The sequence below is a fragment of the Solanum dulcamara genome, chromosome 12 (assembly GCF_947179165.1).
Source record: "Solanum dulcamara chromosome 12, daSolDulc1.2, whole genome shotgun sequence".
NCBI classification, from domain to species: Eukaryota; Viridiplantae; Streptophyta; class Magnoliopsida; order Solanales; family Solanaceae; genus Solanum; species Solanum dulcamara.
The window spans coordinates 4942036-4959558 of NC_077248.1; the positions used below are offsets into that span (position 1 = coordinate 4942036).

At 32.3% G+C, this 17523-nt stretch overlaps 2 protein-coding genes across 2 annotated transcripts; one reads left to right on the forward strand and one right to left on the reverse strand.

The window, feature by feature from the left end:
• Positions 1 to 1820: 1820 nt before the first annotated feature.
• On the forward strand, positions 1821 to 5127 carry LOC129876598 (trihelix transcription factor PTL-like). The gene is made up of 2 exons (XM_055952074.1): positions 1821 to 2445; positions 4068 to 5127. Exons 1-2 carry the CDS (start codon positions 1982 to 1984, stop codon positions 4858 to 4860), a joined length of 1257 nt encoding a protein of 418 aa, XP_055808049.1. The 5' UTR covers positions 1821 to 1981; the 3' UTR covers positions 4861 to 5127.
• Positions 5128 to 9411: 4284 nt separating this feature from the next.
• On the reverse strand, positions 9412 to 12211 carry LOC129876667 (fructose-bisphosphate aldolase 6, cytosolic-like). Its single transcript, XM_055952156.1, has 3 exons — positions 12062 to 12211; positions 10635 to 10862; positions 9412 to 10503 (listed from the first exon to the last, which is right to left on the reverse strand). Exons 1-3 carry the CDS (start codon positions 12087 to 12089, stop codon positions 9683 to 9685), a joined length of 1077 nt encoding a protein of 358 aa, XP_055808131.1. The 5' UTR covers positions 12090 to 12211; the 3' UTR covers positions 9412 to 9682.
• Between the last annotated feature and the right edge of the window lie 5312 nt (positions 12212 to 17523).

Sequence of the window (17523 nt, forward strand, 5' to 3'; positions counted from 1 at the left end):
AAGTTTGTTAAAAAAAGAGCTCTTATTAGTTGAAGGGAGGTGTTCTTATTTGTGGAGCTTTAAACCCAACTCTTGTCCAGATTTTTTTGAGTTACATTTTGTGATAAGGCTGTTGTATCCTAAAGGGGACAAGTCAAGAGGACTACTGCTAGACCGGTGAAAAGATTTGCTGCAGTAGGCTTGAATCTACTTAAAGAGAGCGAGATATCCGCGCCTCAGCGAAGAAGTGAATTTATTTACTTTATTTTATTTTTCAATTGTAATTTGTAATTTGTAATTTCAACAACAGTTTCAATTTAATTATATTCAGTCTCTTCTTATTAGCGTATACTTGATAAATACTTCTATTTATTTTTAACTTTATATTATGTCATAATCGTACATATCATTTAATTAATTAGTTATTGACAACAGAAAAAAGTTAAATTAATTTGTGAAGATTTACGATCAAGAACAAGAATTTAATATCAGCTCAATATTCATTTATTCTGCGCAAGAAGAATTCATATTTTTTTGGTTTCAATTCAATACTAAACAAGTCGAACAATCAAAAAACAAATGAAAAAAAATGTTAGGGATTTTATGATATGTTAATGACAGGAGATAATTTCATCACTACCTGGCCAGTGGTTAGAGTAATTTTGAGCTGCTTGATTAACGATAAAAATATTTTTGTATCCAAAATTATTGACAACAAGCAAGTCGATCTATTAATCATAGTACTCATATTTTTATAGGCTATTTAATTTGGATCTAGTTTGTTTATTATGTCTGCCACAGCTAGGCTGCGGATTTTCCCGAAGTTTCCAAAAAATAATAATAATAGAGGTATACTCAACATATAATTATTAAGGAAGTTTGAAAAGGCAAAAACTTTTTTTGAAAATTAATGTTGCTGTTAAATAACAAAACAAAAAGAATGTAGCTAATTTAAAGCCGACTACACTTAATAGTTCTGTTAAATACGTGATTTGCATGTATCTGAGACACCAGATATATGCGAGATGGGAGAGAGGCGAGCAAGATTTGTTATGTATCTCAGATACATGCGAAACTACTTGAATACAGTGTATCTAGAATAAATTACACCTAATTTTGATCTCATATATCTAAAAATACATGTATTTGGAGGTATCTGAATGCACAAAAATATAGTAAGATATGTAGTATTGCAAATTATAATGTATTTAAATAATTAACTCCTACACTAGAAGATTTATGTACGAGGGCAGGGCATATATATAGATTGATAGTATGATGGCATAGGGACATATATAAATGTATTGATAATATAACCATAAGGACATATTTGATAATACAACAAAAGATAATATTAAAAAAAATTAATAAAAAAGGAGTAAAATACGACCTTCTCCCTTAATTAAAATAAAAAGTTAATCTTGTTCTACTTTCACTTTGATCATCTCAGCTAGCTCCAAAACCCTAAGCATTTCCTCGATTTCATTTTCTTATTAATAATAAGAAAATAAAAAAATTGGAGATGGATGAATGCTGAATTTATTTATGAGTTAGTGCATTAATATTTATTCATGTATTAATAGTAGAATTAAAATTTTCATTAAAAGTATACACACGAAAAATTTAAAAGAGTCTGTATATACATAAAAAATAATTATTCAAAAAAATTCGAATAAACCCATTAGCCGTCTCCGCCCTGTAGGTACATCCAGAAGCAACAGAAGAAAAAAAAAAGTGATCAAACTTTTACATTGCAGCTGCCGTGAACAGAGAGAAATGGGTCCATATATATTCATTCCTTACAACTCCCTTTTTATATATTCTCAAATACTCAAAACCTTTTTAATTTCGACACGATCCGGGTCAGCCGCTTCTTTTATCATCTCATTCTCTCCCTTCTGTCATTTTTTAAATTAAAATTTTATTTTAAACCACTAATTTCGAACTCTTCGTCTTCCATATCTTCTTACTCATCTACTGCAACTGCAGTTTTTTGGGGGAAATGGATGATCATGAGTATGGTATTATGATGGATCTAACGCAATACCTGAATGGAAGGCCTTTATTTGCTTCCGCTACACCACATCTGACACCGGATTTGTTATGCGGTAACCAACATTTCGAGATGGTAATGGCTAGTACTACTACTACTACTGTGCCACAACATGACAATTGTCTTTCACATCATCAATATCATCAGCATCACAGGTTTCTTCCCGATTCTAGCACCATGACAGCTGCCACTACTACTAGAGCCAGTATCAGTGGTGGGTGCACGTTAAGCGCATTGGAGACCATGGAGGGCATGGGTGGTGGTGGTGGTGGTGGTGGTGCACAGCCAGGTGACGGAGGAAGTGGGAGATGGCCGAGGCAAGAGACACTTACACTTCTTGAAGTTAGATCACAACTTGATTCTAAGTTCAAGGAAGCTAATCAAAAAGGTCCCCTTTGGGATGAAGTTTCTAGGTACCTTTTTCACAAATACTTAACCTAATTCCTTCATATGTATATTATGAACAAATTGCGTGACAGAGTAATTTGAATTACTTAATTATATTATATCCTACGATTACTACTAATACTACTACAAAACACTCATATTCATGTTTTTATGGAATTTAAATGAAATCTGTGAGAAATAGTTTATCTAAACCAACCAAAGTAAGGAATTTCACTAAGGATGTTTACAATATATACATGTATATATAAAAACTAAACTTTGTACCATATATCTAGTATAATAATCTTCTATATGCGCCGTATAATTTTTCGATAAAGGTATTCAACTGATTACTCTTCACTATATATAGCTAGCTAGGCCACACTTTAAGATTTCTGATAGCTAGAGCACCAAATTTAACTTCTTCCTCCATCTTAATTTATGTGGCATATTTTGGATTTCGAGATTCAAATAAGTCTATTTTGACCTGTAAAATTTTCATATATCTTTTAAATATTTTGAATTGTTAATTACTATGACTTATACTACTTTTTACATAATTTACAAATATATAAATTTTATTTCAAAAAAATTAAAGATTTCATGCGCAAATTTCTGAGCAAACTTAAATTGTTTGACTCTCCAAAAACGAAAAGCGCATTCCACATAAATAGGGATAGAGGGAGTGTATATAGTTTACTTCTTCTTATTAGCTTCCTCCTTTATTTTCACATTATGAGTTTGTTTTATGTGAGGTTTTTTCTGGATAAGCAAGCAACCTCCTGAGTGAATTAATTAATTAGTTACTATTTTTGTGTAAGAAAATGACAGTTGAGTTGAAGAATGAGGTGTACTTATTTTCATCTTTATTTCGTCACATTGTGCTACTTTCATTACATGGCTTTTTTCTGATGATTGATCAGCACATTATAATTTGAGAATGAGTAGTCTTATTAATTCAAAGGACACTTTTCTACTTCCTTTTAGTTAAAGAAAATTTGGCAGGATATCTTTTTGGAAGGCCAAGTACCTATTTGATCATGCTTCCATCAATATAACTTAGCTTGAACTTGTCGCACCATTTAAACTAGGGTTACTATTTTGCTAGAGATTTGGTTTATATTATTTTTTTATTTTTAACATATGTTCTAATTAAAGGAACGAAATGTTTTATATATGTAAAATAGAATTTAGATTTCTCGTTTTGCTCTTAATGACATGTTCTTATTATAACCCCGATCAGTTTGGTTTGGTTTAGTTATTTCAACTTTTTTACTTAAAATCAAAATCAAACCAAATTTCGTTGAGTGTACTTTTAATAACATGCATGCTCTTATAACCATGGTAGGTTTGATATAACCTTTTTAGCTCTTTTTTTCCGTTTCTTAAAATCAAACAAAAATGTTGATTTTTTTCTGGTAATTTGATTCAACTTTTTGGTTTTCCATGAACACCCCTAACCAAACAGGTTTAAGTTCTAAGGATACTGCTTTAATTAGTATGTATGACAAGTCTCTCTTTATTTCTTAATTTGAATTTTGTGTCTAGTTAAATACCGTCATATAGAATGAAACAGACAAAGTATGAAGTACCTTAATATTCTATAATCATGCTAATTATCTCCTCTCATTTTTCCCTACAATCTTAGGATTATGTCTGAGGAATATGGTTATCAAAGGAGTGGAAAAAAGTGCAGGGAGAAATTTGAGAACTTGTACAAATACTACAAGAAGACTAAAGAAGGCAAAGCTGGTAGACAAGATGGTAAACATTATAGATACTTTAGACAACTTGAAGCTCTCTATGGTAAAACAAGCAACACAATTAATACTAGCTCCTTTCATCATTACAATCAAGAAGCTCATGAGGGTCCTAAGCTCTCCGACAATCTCTATGATTCATCTGATTCTGACTCTACAAATTCGTCAGATGATGATTCAAAGAGGAAGAATAAGAAAAGGGGGAAAAGGAGTTGGAAAGGTAAGATAAGAGACTTTATGGATATACAAATGAAGAAATTAATGGAAAAACAAGAACTTTGGTTAGAGAAAATGATGAAGACAATTGAAGATAAGGAACAAGAGAGGATTTTAAGGGAAGAAGAATGGAGGAAAAAAGAGGCAATTAGGATAGAAAAACAGCAAAAATTTTGGGCTAATGAGAGAGCATGGATTGAAGCGCGCGACACAGTTTTAATCGATACATTGCATAAATTAAATGGAGAAGAAGTCATGAAGAGTAGTACTACAAATTATAACCTCAATGATAAAAATGGTTCAATGTTTTATTGCAGCAAGAAGCAAAAGGAAATGAATTCATTGAGCTCATCATGTTATTATAATTTCCAGATCAAGAAAGAAGAAGAAGGGAGAATATCATATTGTGAAACATCAAGACATGTGCCAAATGTTCATGAAACAATTGATGATGGGCTGTTTTAGGTTATGTTGCTCGGATTCTTTAAAAGTAGCACTGCATGTTTTAGGATCCGACACAAATACAATAATATTTTTGAAAAGTCTGAAAAAACAAAAGAGAAGAATTTGTGCTAGGAGGTAAGTGTGGTTTAAATTTGACTATGTTATTTTTGTTTTATTGAGGATTCTATTAACTAGCTAATTAACTTTTTGTGTGTGTGGAATTTAGAGGGATTGAAGTTAACTAATCCTAGGAGATTAGATTTGGATTTATTTATATCTTAATTTTAATTATTTCCAAATATTCTTTTGAGATTTCTTTCTTCATATGTTGGTCTGATGTGCTTAATTTTTCTTCATTTTTTCTCTCTTAAATTTGTTGTTTTAATATCCTCTTGGCTTCTACTTGGATTTGCTAATCATATATATAATTAATCTTTAAATGCCTTGTAATATTCATTTGCTTACTTGAACATGCTGGAATAATTTGGTACTTTTCCTTGATTAATATCCCTAATTTTTAAGGACTTTATATAGTGGTGAAACACATCACACATTACTTGGAGTAAGCTTTAATTTCTTATAACTTTTCTACAGATTATTTATAATTTTTTTTACACTAGGTATCAGGTTGTCCAAAAAATATTTATAGGTACAAGTTGTCTTAAATGTGGAATTCTAAATCTTAAAATTAAGATTTTGTTAGCTATTCTAACAGAGAGATAAAAATGATATGAAAGTGTATATTGCTTAAACTCTTTTTTACATTAATAATCGTAGTAATTGCATTCTTTTACGAACCCCTAGTAGCTAGAACAAATCTAATGTATCGGTATTGGGTTTATCTAAATTTATTATTTTTAATGTGGAGCAAAAATTTATACGTAAAAAATTATTGAAATTACTATGAAATATTAAATATGAACTTATAAATTTAAAAATTTAATTACTTCAATGCTAAAATCCTTAAAGATTATACCATAAATTTTAAATCATGAATCTGCCTCTAACCCTAACCCGTAGAGTCAGAGTTTCGATACTTCTGGTTTATACATGGATTTGTTTATTCAAGTGTTTAGCAAGGGATCTTAGTAGTACATATGACTCTATCATGAACTAAAATTTAAGAACTCTTCACATTAGTCGTTTATGCAGTTTTATTTATCTTTTTTTAGAATAACTAAATCAGACATGAGTTCAAATTATTCTACTTGCTTCTTCTTAAACAAAGGTTTTTCCCAGTGAAAAATTTGTGCTATAAAACATGATTTTTCTATTTTATTCTTACCGAACTAGCTAACTAGGAAAATGCACAATAAGATATAGATTCTTATTGAAATACTAGGAGTAGCTATTGTATAATTTATTTATTTTATCACTAATTCAATTATAATATATGTGGAAATAGTCATTGAACAATTTTTAATGGGAAAATAGTGATTTTTTTAGTAGCGAATAAAAAAAGGCTTTGGGATTTGAGCGAATAAGATGTTTGGTAATACTCATATTGGATTCTGACTAATCTAAATTCTGCCTATGTAAAACTTATTAAAAGAAAAAAATATTTTTTATCATAATTTTTATACTTTTAGACTCCAACTCAAAATCCCTAATTAAAGGTGAATTTTTTTTACCCATTTCACCATAACTATCTAAGTTCACTTAGAAAGATCATGCATACGACACGAATATTACTATACATATTCTCACCTCAATAAATCATTTAATCATATGATAAGTTAATATGATTTGATGAGGAGTAATTATTTACCCATTTAATATGATTTAGAGACAATTTGTTATGCGAGGCGCGGCATACTGAAAATAAAAAAAATTATTATGCGTGATGGAGAGTGATGATTTTAAAAATTTACGGATTAAACTCAATCCACCCCACATTCGTTCCGCCTAACCTCATTATCATCCCTATTAGACAAAGTACCTTTTTATATATATCTCAGTTACTTGTCAAATCAATGGCATCAAGCATGCATAATATTTTTTTTTATGACACAAATTTTTTATGAAGAGTGATTTAATAACTTGTTTGGAGTGAAGATAGATTGTTTTGGAGATTTTAGAAAACATTGGAAGAAAATATATTTCATGAAAAAGGAATCAAACAGAGTAAAGTTAGGAAACTGAGTGATATCAGTCTTGCCGTTTTTGGTCATCTTGTGACTCCAGATGGGAAGCTTCTTTTAATTGAATGTTAGTTTCTCGATATGTGTTGTATGGGTATATCAAATTATATATATGTGATATATTTAAGACTAATTAACGGCTGCAAATCATATTTAAATTTTTAAAGGTGAAATAGAGTAGAAAATTAAAAAAAATGTAGTTTAAAAATGAGAAAAAACTTCTTTATTTATAGTCAATAAAAGGTAGTATGAACAGTCAATAAAAGGTAGTATGAACAGTTGTTTATTGTGCCTTATTAGAAAAGTCACAGTCTTTCAAAAAAATCACAATCTTTCGAAAAAATCATAATTCTTTGAAAAATCACAACCTTTCAATATGAAAAGATGTGTACTTTTAATATAATATAAATATAAAATATACTAAATTGAGTGTTTTTAGTTGAGGGTATTTTAGTAATTTACCACTTAGGTTAGGGAATATGTTTTGTTAGGGGAATTATCATAATTTATTATTCAAATTAAGGAGTTCATGTTTTTAAGGTAGTATATATAAATAGATTAGTACTATATTATACTTTCTTGTTTGAGTTCGTTTATTTGATTTTAACTTGACACAAAATTTAAAAAAATTAAAAAGCTTTTTGAGTTTAATGGTCTTAAACTAAAAAATGTTCTTTAATTTTATGATTTTAAATCTATTGTGAGAAAAGATAAAATAAAAGAGTTATAAAATATATATATATATATTTATTAAACTGACTAACAAAAAAGAAGTCAGATAAATAAATTAAAACGAAACAAGTAGCACACTGCTACTGTCTACAAGAACACTGATAAAAAACGCCATCAGTAATAAATTCAGTACTATACATTAATAAATACTACAAGACAGATCGAAAAAAAAAAATCCACCTAATAGGTATAGTTGATCTGCCAACATCTTATACTACTCAGAAACAAATCTGCAAATAGTTTCCCACACTATTCATCTAATTATTTTTCGACGACAATAATAATAACATATTTAATATAATTTTATAGAGTCGGAGTAGGATGAAGTATTAAATCATTTATTTATGTTGTCCGCCTTTTAAGATTTCTTTTCATTTTTTAAAAAACAATTATGGAGTTTTTCTGTGTTTTAATTAGGGACTATTTTTTGTCCAAATTTTATTTTCTCCTAAAAAATAACTATGTATTCTCAATTACTTTTGAATGATGGTTAAATATTAGGAAAAACTATCTTTGCTCTACCATGTATACCAATCCACTCTATAGTTAGAAACAATTACGTATTGTCTCACGAATTAGGTAGTTCGTACTAGATTAAAGTCAGATACATGTATCTGATACTCCCTCTATTCTATATTAACTGAATTTTTAAAATAATACACACATATTAAGAAGGCGCATTCAAGGACAAAATTTGAACAATATTTTCATCTATTACCCTTTTGTTTAATCAGCCTCATAAAGATAATTAAATGTGAAATCAAAAATACAAATAGTCTCTCATTTGAGTATAACTTTGTAAGTAGTGTAGTTTAACTCCTAAAAAATTACAAAACTTCATTAATGCAAAGGGTAAACATGAAAAAATATTTAAGCATTTCTCTTGAACTTTGAACCATTCAACTATTTTGAACAATAAAAAAAGCTCTAAAAATTCAGTTAATATGGAATAGAGGGAGTACTAGATACATGTATCTAATATACCAGATACATTTTGTAATACAGATACGTAGGGAGAGAGGCGAGAGAGAGGGGGAGAGTGGCAAACGAGATAGGAAAGAGGCGAGCGAGAGAGGCAACACGTATCTTTGATACTAAATACATTTTGAAATACAATTACATAGGGAGAGAGGTTAGTGAGAGAGGAAAGAGACGAGTGAGAGAGTCGATGTATTCCATAAACATGCAAATTACGCTCGATTACAATGTATCTGGACCAAATTACACCTAATTCTGACTCTATATATCCGAGATACATGTATCTAGAATCGAAATCTGACACGAATAATAATTTTAAAAATACACAAAAAGACATAGATCTTAAACTAATGAAATTTGTGTTGTTTCCCCTAAATACTACTAGCGGGCAATGGTCCATCCTAACTACTAATTTTTTACCAGTTTGCATGACTTTTGGCATTGCTTGCCCATCCAGCAAAGATTTCATCATGCATCAAACATGCCTTTTTGAAGGTGATGAAGCTGCTTGTTTAAAAAACATTATGCAGGACCAAAGTTTCAAGGAAATTAGAAAAGACCAACAGAATCTGAATTTTTATGGAACTATTCCCCTGGAATATATATTTATTGAGGCTTGACTATGTGCTACTTTGTTTCAAACATCAACCTAATCTGCCTTTGTATGTTCATTGTAGATGCATGATTTCACACAAAAATTATTTGAAAATGGAGCACAACATGCAAAACCAAAGTTTAATATGTAAAACCCCATCAACAGGGCATAAATCCGATAACATTAACACACTAAAGGATGACCCCTACAATGTCACAAACCCGACGTTTCTCAAGCTTTTATTGAACAAATCTTGTGACATACCTCCAATGGAGAAATGGGACAAAAAGAAAAGACTAGCACACTATGACCGGTAAAAGACACTTCGACTAAACCATCCTGCAAAACCTCATCATCAAAATAGAAACCAAAACAAGGACAGAAAACGAATATTGTCCTAATACTTGTAGTCCTTGACGTGAAGGCTCTCGGAAGCACCCTCGCTCAAGTTGGAACTACCAACATACTTTCCGAGGGTAGCCTCAGAGTTGGCCTTGCACCTTGTGAGGAGTGCAGCTTGGGCTTTCTCAATATTCTCCTCCTTTCCTGACCAGGCCTTGAGGGTACTCTGCTGGAGAGCACGTCCGAAGGAGAATGAGAGGGTCCAGGGCTTCTTGGTCTGTAGCTTGTTCATGGCGTTGAGGTTGCGGGTGGCCTCTTCCTCACTCTGACCACCAGACAAGAAGACCACAGCAGGAACAGCAGCTGGCATTGTTCGCTGCAAGGCACGTACAGTGTACTCTGCAATCATCTCTGGTGCAACTTTAGGGGCATCAGATCCAGGAGTGACCATGTTGGGCTTCAACAATGTACCCTCGAGGAGGACATGGTGGTCATTGAGAGCCTTGTAGCAAGCAGCAAGAACACGCTCCGTGACATCAGCACACTTGTTAATGTCATGGGATCCATCAACAAGGATCTCAGGCTCAACAATGGGGACAAGACCGTTCTGCTGGCAGATGATGGCATATCTGGCAAGGCCATTGGCATTGTCATTGATAGCGAGCTGAGATGGCTCATTGGCACCAATCTTGAGCACTGCACGCCATTTGGCAAACCTAGCACCAGCAGCATAATACTTTTGGCAGCGCTCTGCAAGGCCATCAAGACCCTGGGTAGTTGTCTCACCATTGGTTCCGGGAAGCTCTACGGTACCCTTGTCAACTTTAATTCCAGGGAGGACTCCACCCTCCTTCATGACATCAACAAAAGGCTTGCCTGCAGATGCAAGTAAAAACTGTCAGAAAATCATTATGTAAAATACTGAAGCGCAATTACCAGATAATCTTAATATCAGTAATCCATTTTTCACATGCGAAAAATACACATTAAAATTCATATAAACATACCAGCTGCAGTCTTCTGATAAAGGGTTTCCTCAAACAAGATAATTCCACTAAGGTACTGAAGAGCACCAGGTGCGCAGAAGAGCAGCTCCCGGAGGGCCCTCCTGTTTGACTCGACATTCTCAACATTAATGCTAGATAGACGCTTGCCAATTGTGCCAGTAGACTCGTCAGCAGCAAGGATACCCTTACCAGGGGTAGCTATGTATGCAGCATTCTTTATCAGCTCATCTGCATCAATTCCATTATCCGTTGTATGTTAGCAACAAAACAAGGTAATTGACAATGAATAATAAATAAATAAAACATTCAGAATAGAAACCAACGACAAAAGATAGGCACTTTGACACTAATAAATTAGTGAATCAACACAAATTAGCAGGAAACAACATTCAAAATTCAAGCATTCTTCCCGAACAGGACAGATGCAACATTCAATCATTCCAAGAATGAACTTTAGCTTAATAACACACCATAGAGAAAAGAAATCTAACCAGTTGGGAAGCACGAACTTATGAAAGTTGAGTAAACTCCAGACAAACTATATAGCAAGGATCTAAGATTGGAGGGAATGACTCAAAAAGAAACATAAACACGCTTTCCACTTGTTGCCATTCACTCAATAAGTTTATTAAATGTCCTTAAATATGTACAGGGACAACATAGACAGCCATATCAAGACCCTTTAGTTTAATTGTTCATTTCTCTTATATCTTCAACAAGTCACAAGAGGTGGAAAAAAAAATTTTACATCAAAATGAAACTTATCTTTGCTTATGATAACATATTTTATACACAATAAACAATAAATCACCACATTTTTTAAAAAGGAAAAAAGTACAAAAGAAATTCGAAATTGTGAGAATATGCATTTCAAGGAACAGTCCAAATCTTCTTCAGAACAGCATATCTAACAGAGTTACAATACTAGCAAAATAATTTGAGAAGAACATTAAAATACAGAGCACGTCAATTTAACAAGTAAAATTAAAATAGATAAAATTCGTGATGCATCATTTTCTTTGAAATAGAAACAGATTATAGGGATGCTAAGCTAATTTATCAGATTATGCAATAATAAATAAATGTCGGAATGCATGCAGAAAATTATGCAAGTTCGCCCTCGCACTGGATTATTAACTCTAATTGAAACAAATAGAGCAGTTTAAAGAGTATAAACACTCTCACGTAAGAGATCCAGTAAGGGACCTCGCTAGTGAAGGGCTAAACAACTAGATCAAACTTCAATAAAATAAAAAGACCACAACTAGAAATAGTAAAATTTCTTCAACCAACGAGATCTGGAGAAAAAAAATAATTAAAAATGGAGATCTGGGATCTATAAGCAAACACATATTTAGAATCAAAATAAGCAAGATTAAATCAATTGATTATTTGAGAAAACAGAAAGATTGAGTGAGAAATTTTACCGGCGTATTTTCCCTTGTAGCACGACATTGTTATTGCTTGGACGACGAAGAGTGTAGAAGAAAAGAGGAGAGAAGTTTTCCAGAGATGAAGACAATGGAAGATTTGGGGAAAAAATTAGGTTTAAAATAGTATGAACATCGGTATTAACGCCAACTTGCGACCCCATCTGCACGAAACTAGCGGCTTTTTGACGGCTTTGACCCTTTTGCCCTCTACAAACTCGTGTTGTTTGCCTTTTGTTTTTGTTTTTTTTTCTTTTGAACGGTGAAAAAATACTTATCACTTTATTATAATTTTTTATTTTGTGTGGATAATTTTTTCTTCCTAACTTGCAATCAAACGATTCCTTAGATCATCAGTTGTGTAGTTGGCAATTCCAACTTAGGCCTCATTTGTTAGTATTAATCTGAACATTAAATGAGTAAGATTTTATTTTTCAATATCTGAATATGCATAATTTATTTATTTTGAATTGTAATAATATATAATTCAAATAAATTAGTAATTAACAATTTAAAAATATATGTTTAATAAAATAGAATCATTATTTGATTAAAAAGGTGAAACATTTATGTTGGCTAGTGAGGGTTGAGATAATTTCTGGTGGTGGTGATGATTGGTGCTAGTGACTACTTCTCCGTTACTGATTATATGTCGTCCTTACTAAAAGTAGATATAAATACATAAATGACACTATTCTTCCAATTTTACCTTTGAAAATTATTAGCCTTGAAAGTCTAACATAGAAAAAGTAAGTAATTAATTCATATTCATTGGTCAAATTAATTAATCAAAATAAATTAATTCATGTTCATTTATTGAAAATTTGACTTCAAGAAAATACTAAATAAGGATAGGATGGTAAATTTACCTAGTTTCTTAGGAAGGTGAAACTTAAAATAGTGACAACTAAATAGGAATTGAGGTAATTAATGTTGTAATGATTGACATGATGGTGGCAGTTAGTAGTGGTGATAGCAATTGTGATGGCAATTATAGTGGTTGATAGTGATTGTGGTTGTAATAGTAAAGATGGTTAGTGGTTGTGGCTAGTTATTGTGGATAGAGTGTCGTGAAAATTATTCATACAAAATACATCTTAATGATATTATGTCTTTGTTCATTATTTCAATGATTAAAACTTATTTGATCAAATAAGTGTTTAATATTAATATAAATAAATGTACTTAATAATCAAAGATCTGGACAATTCACATTCGAATCTTCGTGAAATACAAACAAACGAGATCTTAATTATGGAAATTCAAGCTAAATTCAAATATTTAAGGGTTGATCGTATAAAGTTTAAAGGCTATTTAAACTCCAAATTTCAAATGAGCTATAGCTAGATTAATTTCAACATTTGAAGTTATTAATTAGAGGCTTTTTTGGAACAATTTAGAAGTCAAAGTCAGACTATGTGCACCAAGAAGAATAAAGTGGGGAAGTAATAATGTAAATATACTTCTCAAAATTCCAGAAGCAGTACAATTGGAAGCATCTTTTTTGTAACTTCTAGTTTTTATTTGCACAAAAATATTGACCATGTCACATGGTCTCTGTGTAGATTTCGAAGTCATAGTCAAATTTTGTGCACCAGAAGAATAAAGTGAAGATTTTAATTATATAGTACTAATCTTTTTTCCAAATGCAACAACGCACATAGGTGATGTTTAATTGACCAAGAGCCAACAATCACTCTCTATTCACAATCCAAACAAAGTTTATAATCCCGTTATCATTGAATGCAAGGTTGTTCATTGGAAAATTAGGAAACTCAGTAATTAAATACGTCTGTCGTGAACAAAATAGGGCTGCAAACCTTCTAGCAAAAGAGGGAGTGGCTAAAGATTTTGATAGTTCCTTCCATATATGCTAATAAAACTGTTTGGGCAAACATTATCGTATCGGAGGTTATGTTTTTTTTTTGCTCTTTTTTGGGCTTCTTCTTATTTTTCTTTGGTATCTACGGTAGAGACATTCGATTCATGAACCGAAAACCTATCTCCATAGCAAGCTCCTCAATTTGACTCGATCCGTCACGATTTGGACATCGCCACCGGGATCAGATGGGCGCTTAATTCTAATACAATAGGGGTCTATCAGTGCAAGTCAGTTGTCAGAGAACCAATAAGAAGCATTTTCGGGCCTATCAAACAAACTATAGGTTTCCCTTTCCATGCAATAGGGAGACGGACGACGAAGCCTCCTCCTTAGATAAAGATGTCTGACGCTACTCTCCTAGCAAGCAAAATAAAGATATTTTTATTTTGTTCCAAACGTGTTGCAGAACCATCTAGAAAGCAATTGATATTGTTGCAGTTTGCTTCCTTAACTCAATTAGTATTCCCGCCTACGGCTACATGCCCATTAAGAGCTATACTTGGAGTCGAGCTAACTACATAGGCAGAGGAGAGAGATGGAATAGATAGGGCCCCACAAGTTTGAAATTTGCCGCTGGGGAATTCACACGACTGGACCTTGGAGACTTTTGCCCTCGCCATGTAAACTGAGAGCCTAGGTACCCAAGATCCGAAAAGCTCCACAGAGTGTTGTATGCGGGTACTACGAGGTCCACAGGCCCCATTGACCAAGCACTCCCGCCCCCAAAAGCAGAGATCAAAGAACCGCCAGGTTGATGATTAGGATTTGCTTTCTCTATTTGAAAAAAAGAGATCTGTGTCACTCTCACTATGATTCACATATGAAATTATACAGCTCCGGAATGGATTGCACCTTTCTTTTCCACCGATTTCAGAGCGCTGTTTTCAACCCCATGAGGAGTCAGTAAATGCACGATGAGGAACTACCAACCGGTAACTAATTGATATCGAATTTAGGTGAAGCAAAAAGCATCGGAATGGATTGCACTTTTCTTTCCCACCGATTTCAGAGTGCTTATTTCAACCCCATGAGAAGTCAGTAAATATACGATGAGGAACTACCAATCGATAATCAATTGACGTTGGATTCAAATTAACCCATTACTCAACCGCCCACGTGTGTGTCTGAGTTAGTGCTGGCAGTGATTTTGAGAGTAATTATGTTTTTTTTCAATTAATTTCCTCCAAACCAACACATTAGAGAATTATTTGCTCCATCCAAGCTTAATTCACAAACTATTTTCCACAAAATTCCCTATGTTATAAATTAAACTAACTTAGAAAAGTAAGAAAGGAAGATAATAAGAGAAAGATAGAGTTGAGAAGATCTCAATGTGTATTCATTACATAACACATAAGGCTATTTATAGTCAAATGTGAGTTAAGGAGAAAGCTATAATAATAGAAACATAATGATGGTCATTAAGTGATAACATCATTATGTAGGAAAAAATAAGAAGAAATATTATAGGGTAGGGAAAAGTGATAATGGACAATCACAAACCCACAAACTATTTCACAACACTCCCCCTTGGATGTCCACATATAATATACCTCATTAAAAACTTTATAAGAAACAATATATATAGTTATACTGAACACCCATAGATGTTGTGTCTCGTTAAAATCTTACTAGGAAAAATTCAGTGAAAAAAAATCCTAGTGAAGGAAAAAGAGTACACACATCTGGTAATATGTCTTGATTGCTGGCTCATTAAAAACATTGCCAGAAAAACCCAATGGGATAAAACTTTGGTTAAGGAAAAAGAGTACAGTGCGTATTTTACTCCCTCTGATGAGAAAATTACTTAATATCTCGAAGACGATGCATTCCAATTTTGTGTCTCATTTTCTCAAAGGTTGAAGTCGGCAATGCCTTGGTAAACATACTGCTAAATTTTCACTTGAACGAACTTGTTGGACATCTATTTCACCCTTCTTTTGAAAATCATGAGTAAAAAGAAAAATTGGTGAAATATGTTTGGTTCTGTCTCATTTGATGTATCCTCCCTTCAGTTGGCCTATACATGCAGCATTGTCTTCATATAATATTGTTGGAGCATCTCTTTACAAAGAAATGTCACATGTTTTTTGAATGTGTTGAGTTATTGATTTTAATCAAACACATTCTTGACTTGCTTTATTAATGGATATTATCTCTGCATGATTTGAAGAAATGACAACCATAGTTTTCTTTGTTGAACGTCATGATATAGTTATACCACCACAGGTAAATAAATAGTCTATTTGCGATCGACCTTTATGGGGATCAAATAAATATCCTGCATCTGCATAACCAATCAATTGTGACATGGATTCATTTGAATAAAATAATCACATATCAATGGTTCCTTAGAGGTATCTAAATATATACTTAATTTTATTCCAGTGTCTTTGTGTTGGAAAAGAACTAAATCTTGCTAACAAGCTCGTAGAGAAAGCTATATTTAGTCTAGAATTATTGGCAAGATACATTAGTGCACCAATTGCACTAAGATATGGTATTTCAGCACCAACAAATTCTTCATCATTTTCATGAGGTCGAAACGGATCTTTATTAATATCAAGAGATCTCACAATCATTGGGTACTCAATGGATGTGCTTTATCCATATAAAACCTCTTTAAAATATTTTTAATATATATTGACTGATGGACAAATATCCTATTTGCAAAATGTTTAATTTGTAGACCAAGATAAAATTTTGTCTTTCCGAGATCTTTCATTTCAAACTCTTTTTTTAGATATTTTATTGCCTTTGAAAGTTCTTTCGGAGTTTCAATAATATTCAAATTATCAACACATACTACTATTATGATAAATTCAAATCCAGACATTTTCATAAAGACACAAGGGCAAATTGGATCATTTATAAACCCTTTTTGTAGCAAATATTCGCTAAACGATTGTACCACATGCGCCCTGATTGTTTCAACCCTTATAAGGATTTCTGAATCTTTATTGAACAATTTTCTCGAGAATCCTGATATACTTCAGGGACTTTGAATTCTTTGAGAATTTTTATTAAAATACTGTGATGCAATGAGCCATATAAATAGGTAGTGACCACGTCCATTAGGTGCATTTCAAGCTTTTCATGAACTGCCAAATTCATTAGATATTTGAAGCTAATTGCATCAACCACAGGGGAATATGTTTCCATATAGTCAATGCTAGGTCTTTGTGAAAAAACCTTGGGCTACAAGTTGTGCTTTATATCTTACGACTTCACCCTTTTCATTTTGTTTACGCACAAAAACCTATTTGTACCCTACTGGCTTGACACCTTCAGGTGTTCGGATTATTGATTCTAAAACTTCACGTTTTTAAGTAAAATTAACTCTGCTTAAATTGCATCCTTCCATTTTGGCCAATCATTTCTCTGTCTACATTCATCGACAGATTTTGGTTTAAGATCCTCATTTTGTTGCATTATTTCAATGGCAACATTATAAGCAAAAATATTATCAACCACAATATCATTTCGGTTAAACTTTTTTCCTGTCGAGAGATAACTTATTGAGATTTCTTCATTCTCATTATTTTCAGGTACTTTGACGTCCTCAGTGGTATCACCA

Bases quoted from the DNA above. Each gene is read 5' to 3' on its own strand.
- LOC129876598 (XM_055952074.1), top strand. From the start codon at position 1,982: ATGGATGATCATGAGTATGGTATTATGATGGATCTAACGCAATACCTG. The intron at 2,446-4,067 runs GTACCTTTTTCA...CTACAATCTTAG, and splicing joins CTTTGGGATGAAGTTTCTAG to GATTATGTCTGAGGAATATG.
- LOC129876667 (XM_055952156.1), bottom strand. From the start codon at position 12,089: ATGTCGTGCTACAAGGGAAAATACGCCG. The intron at 10,863-12,061 runs GTAAAATTTCTC...GAATTGATGCAG, and splicing joins CTACAAGGGAAAATACGCCG to ATGAGCTGATAAAGAATGCT. The intron at 10,504-10,634 runs GTATGTTTATAT...TTGCATCTGCAG, and splicing joins TTATCAGAAGACTGCAGCTG to GCAAGCCTTTTGTTGATGTC.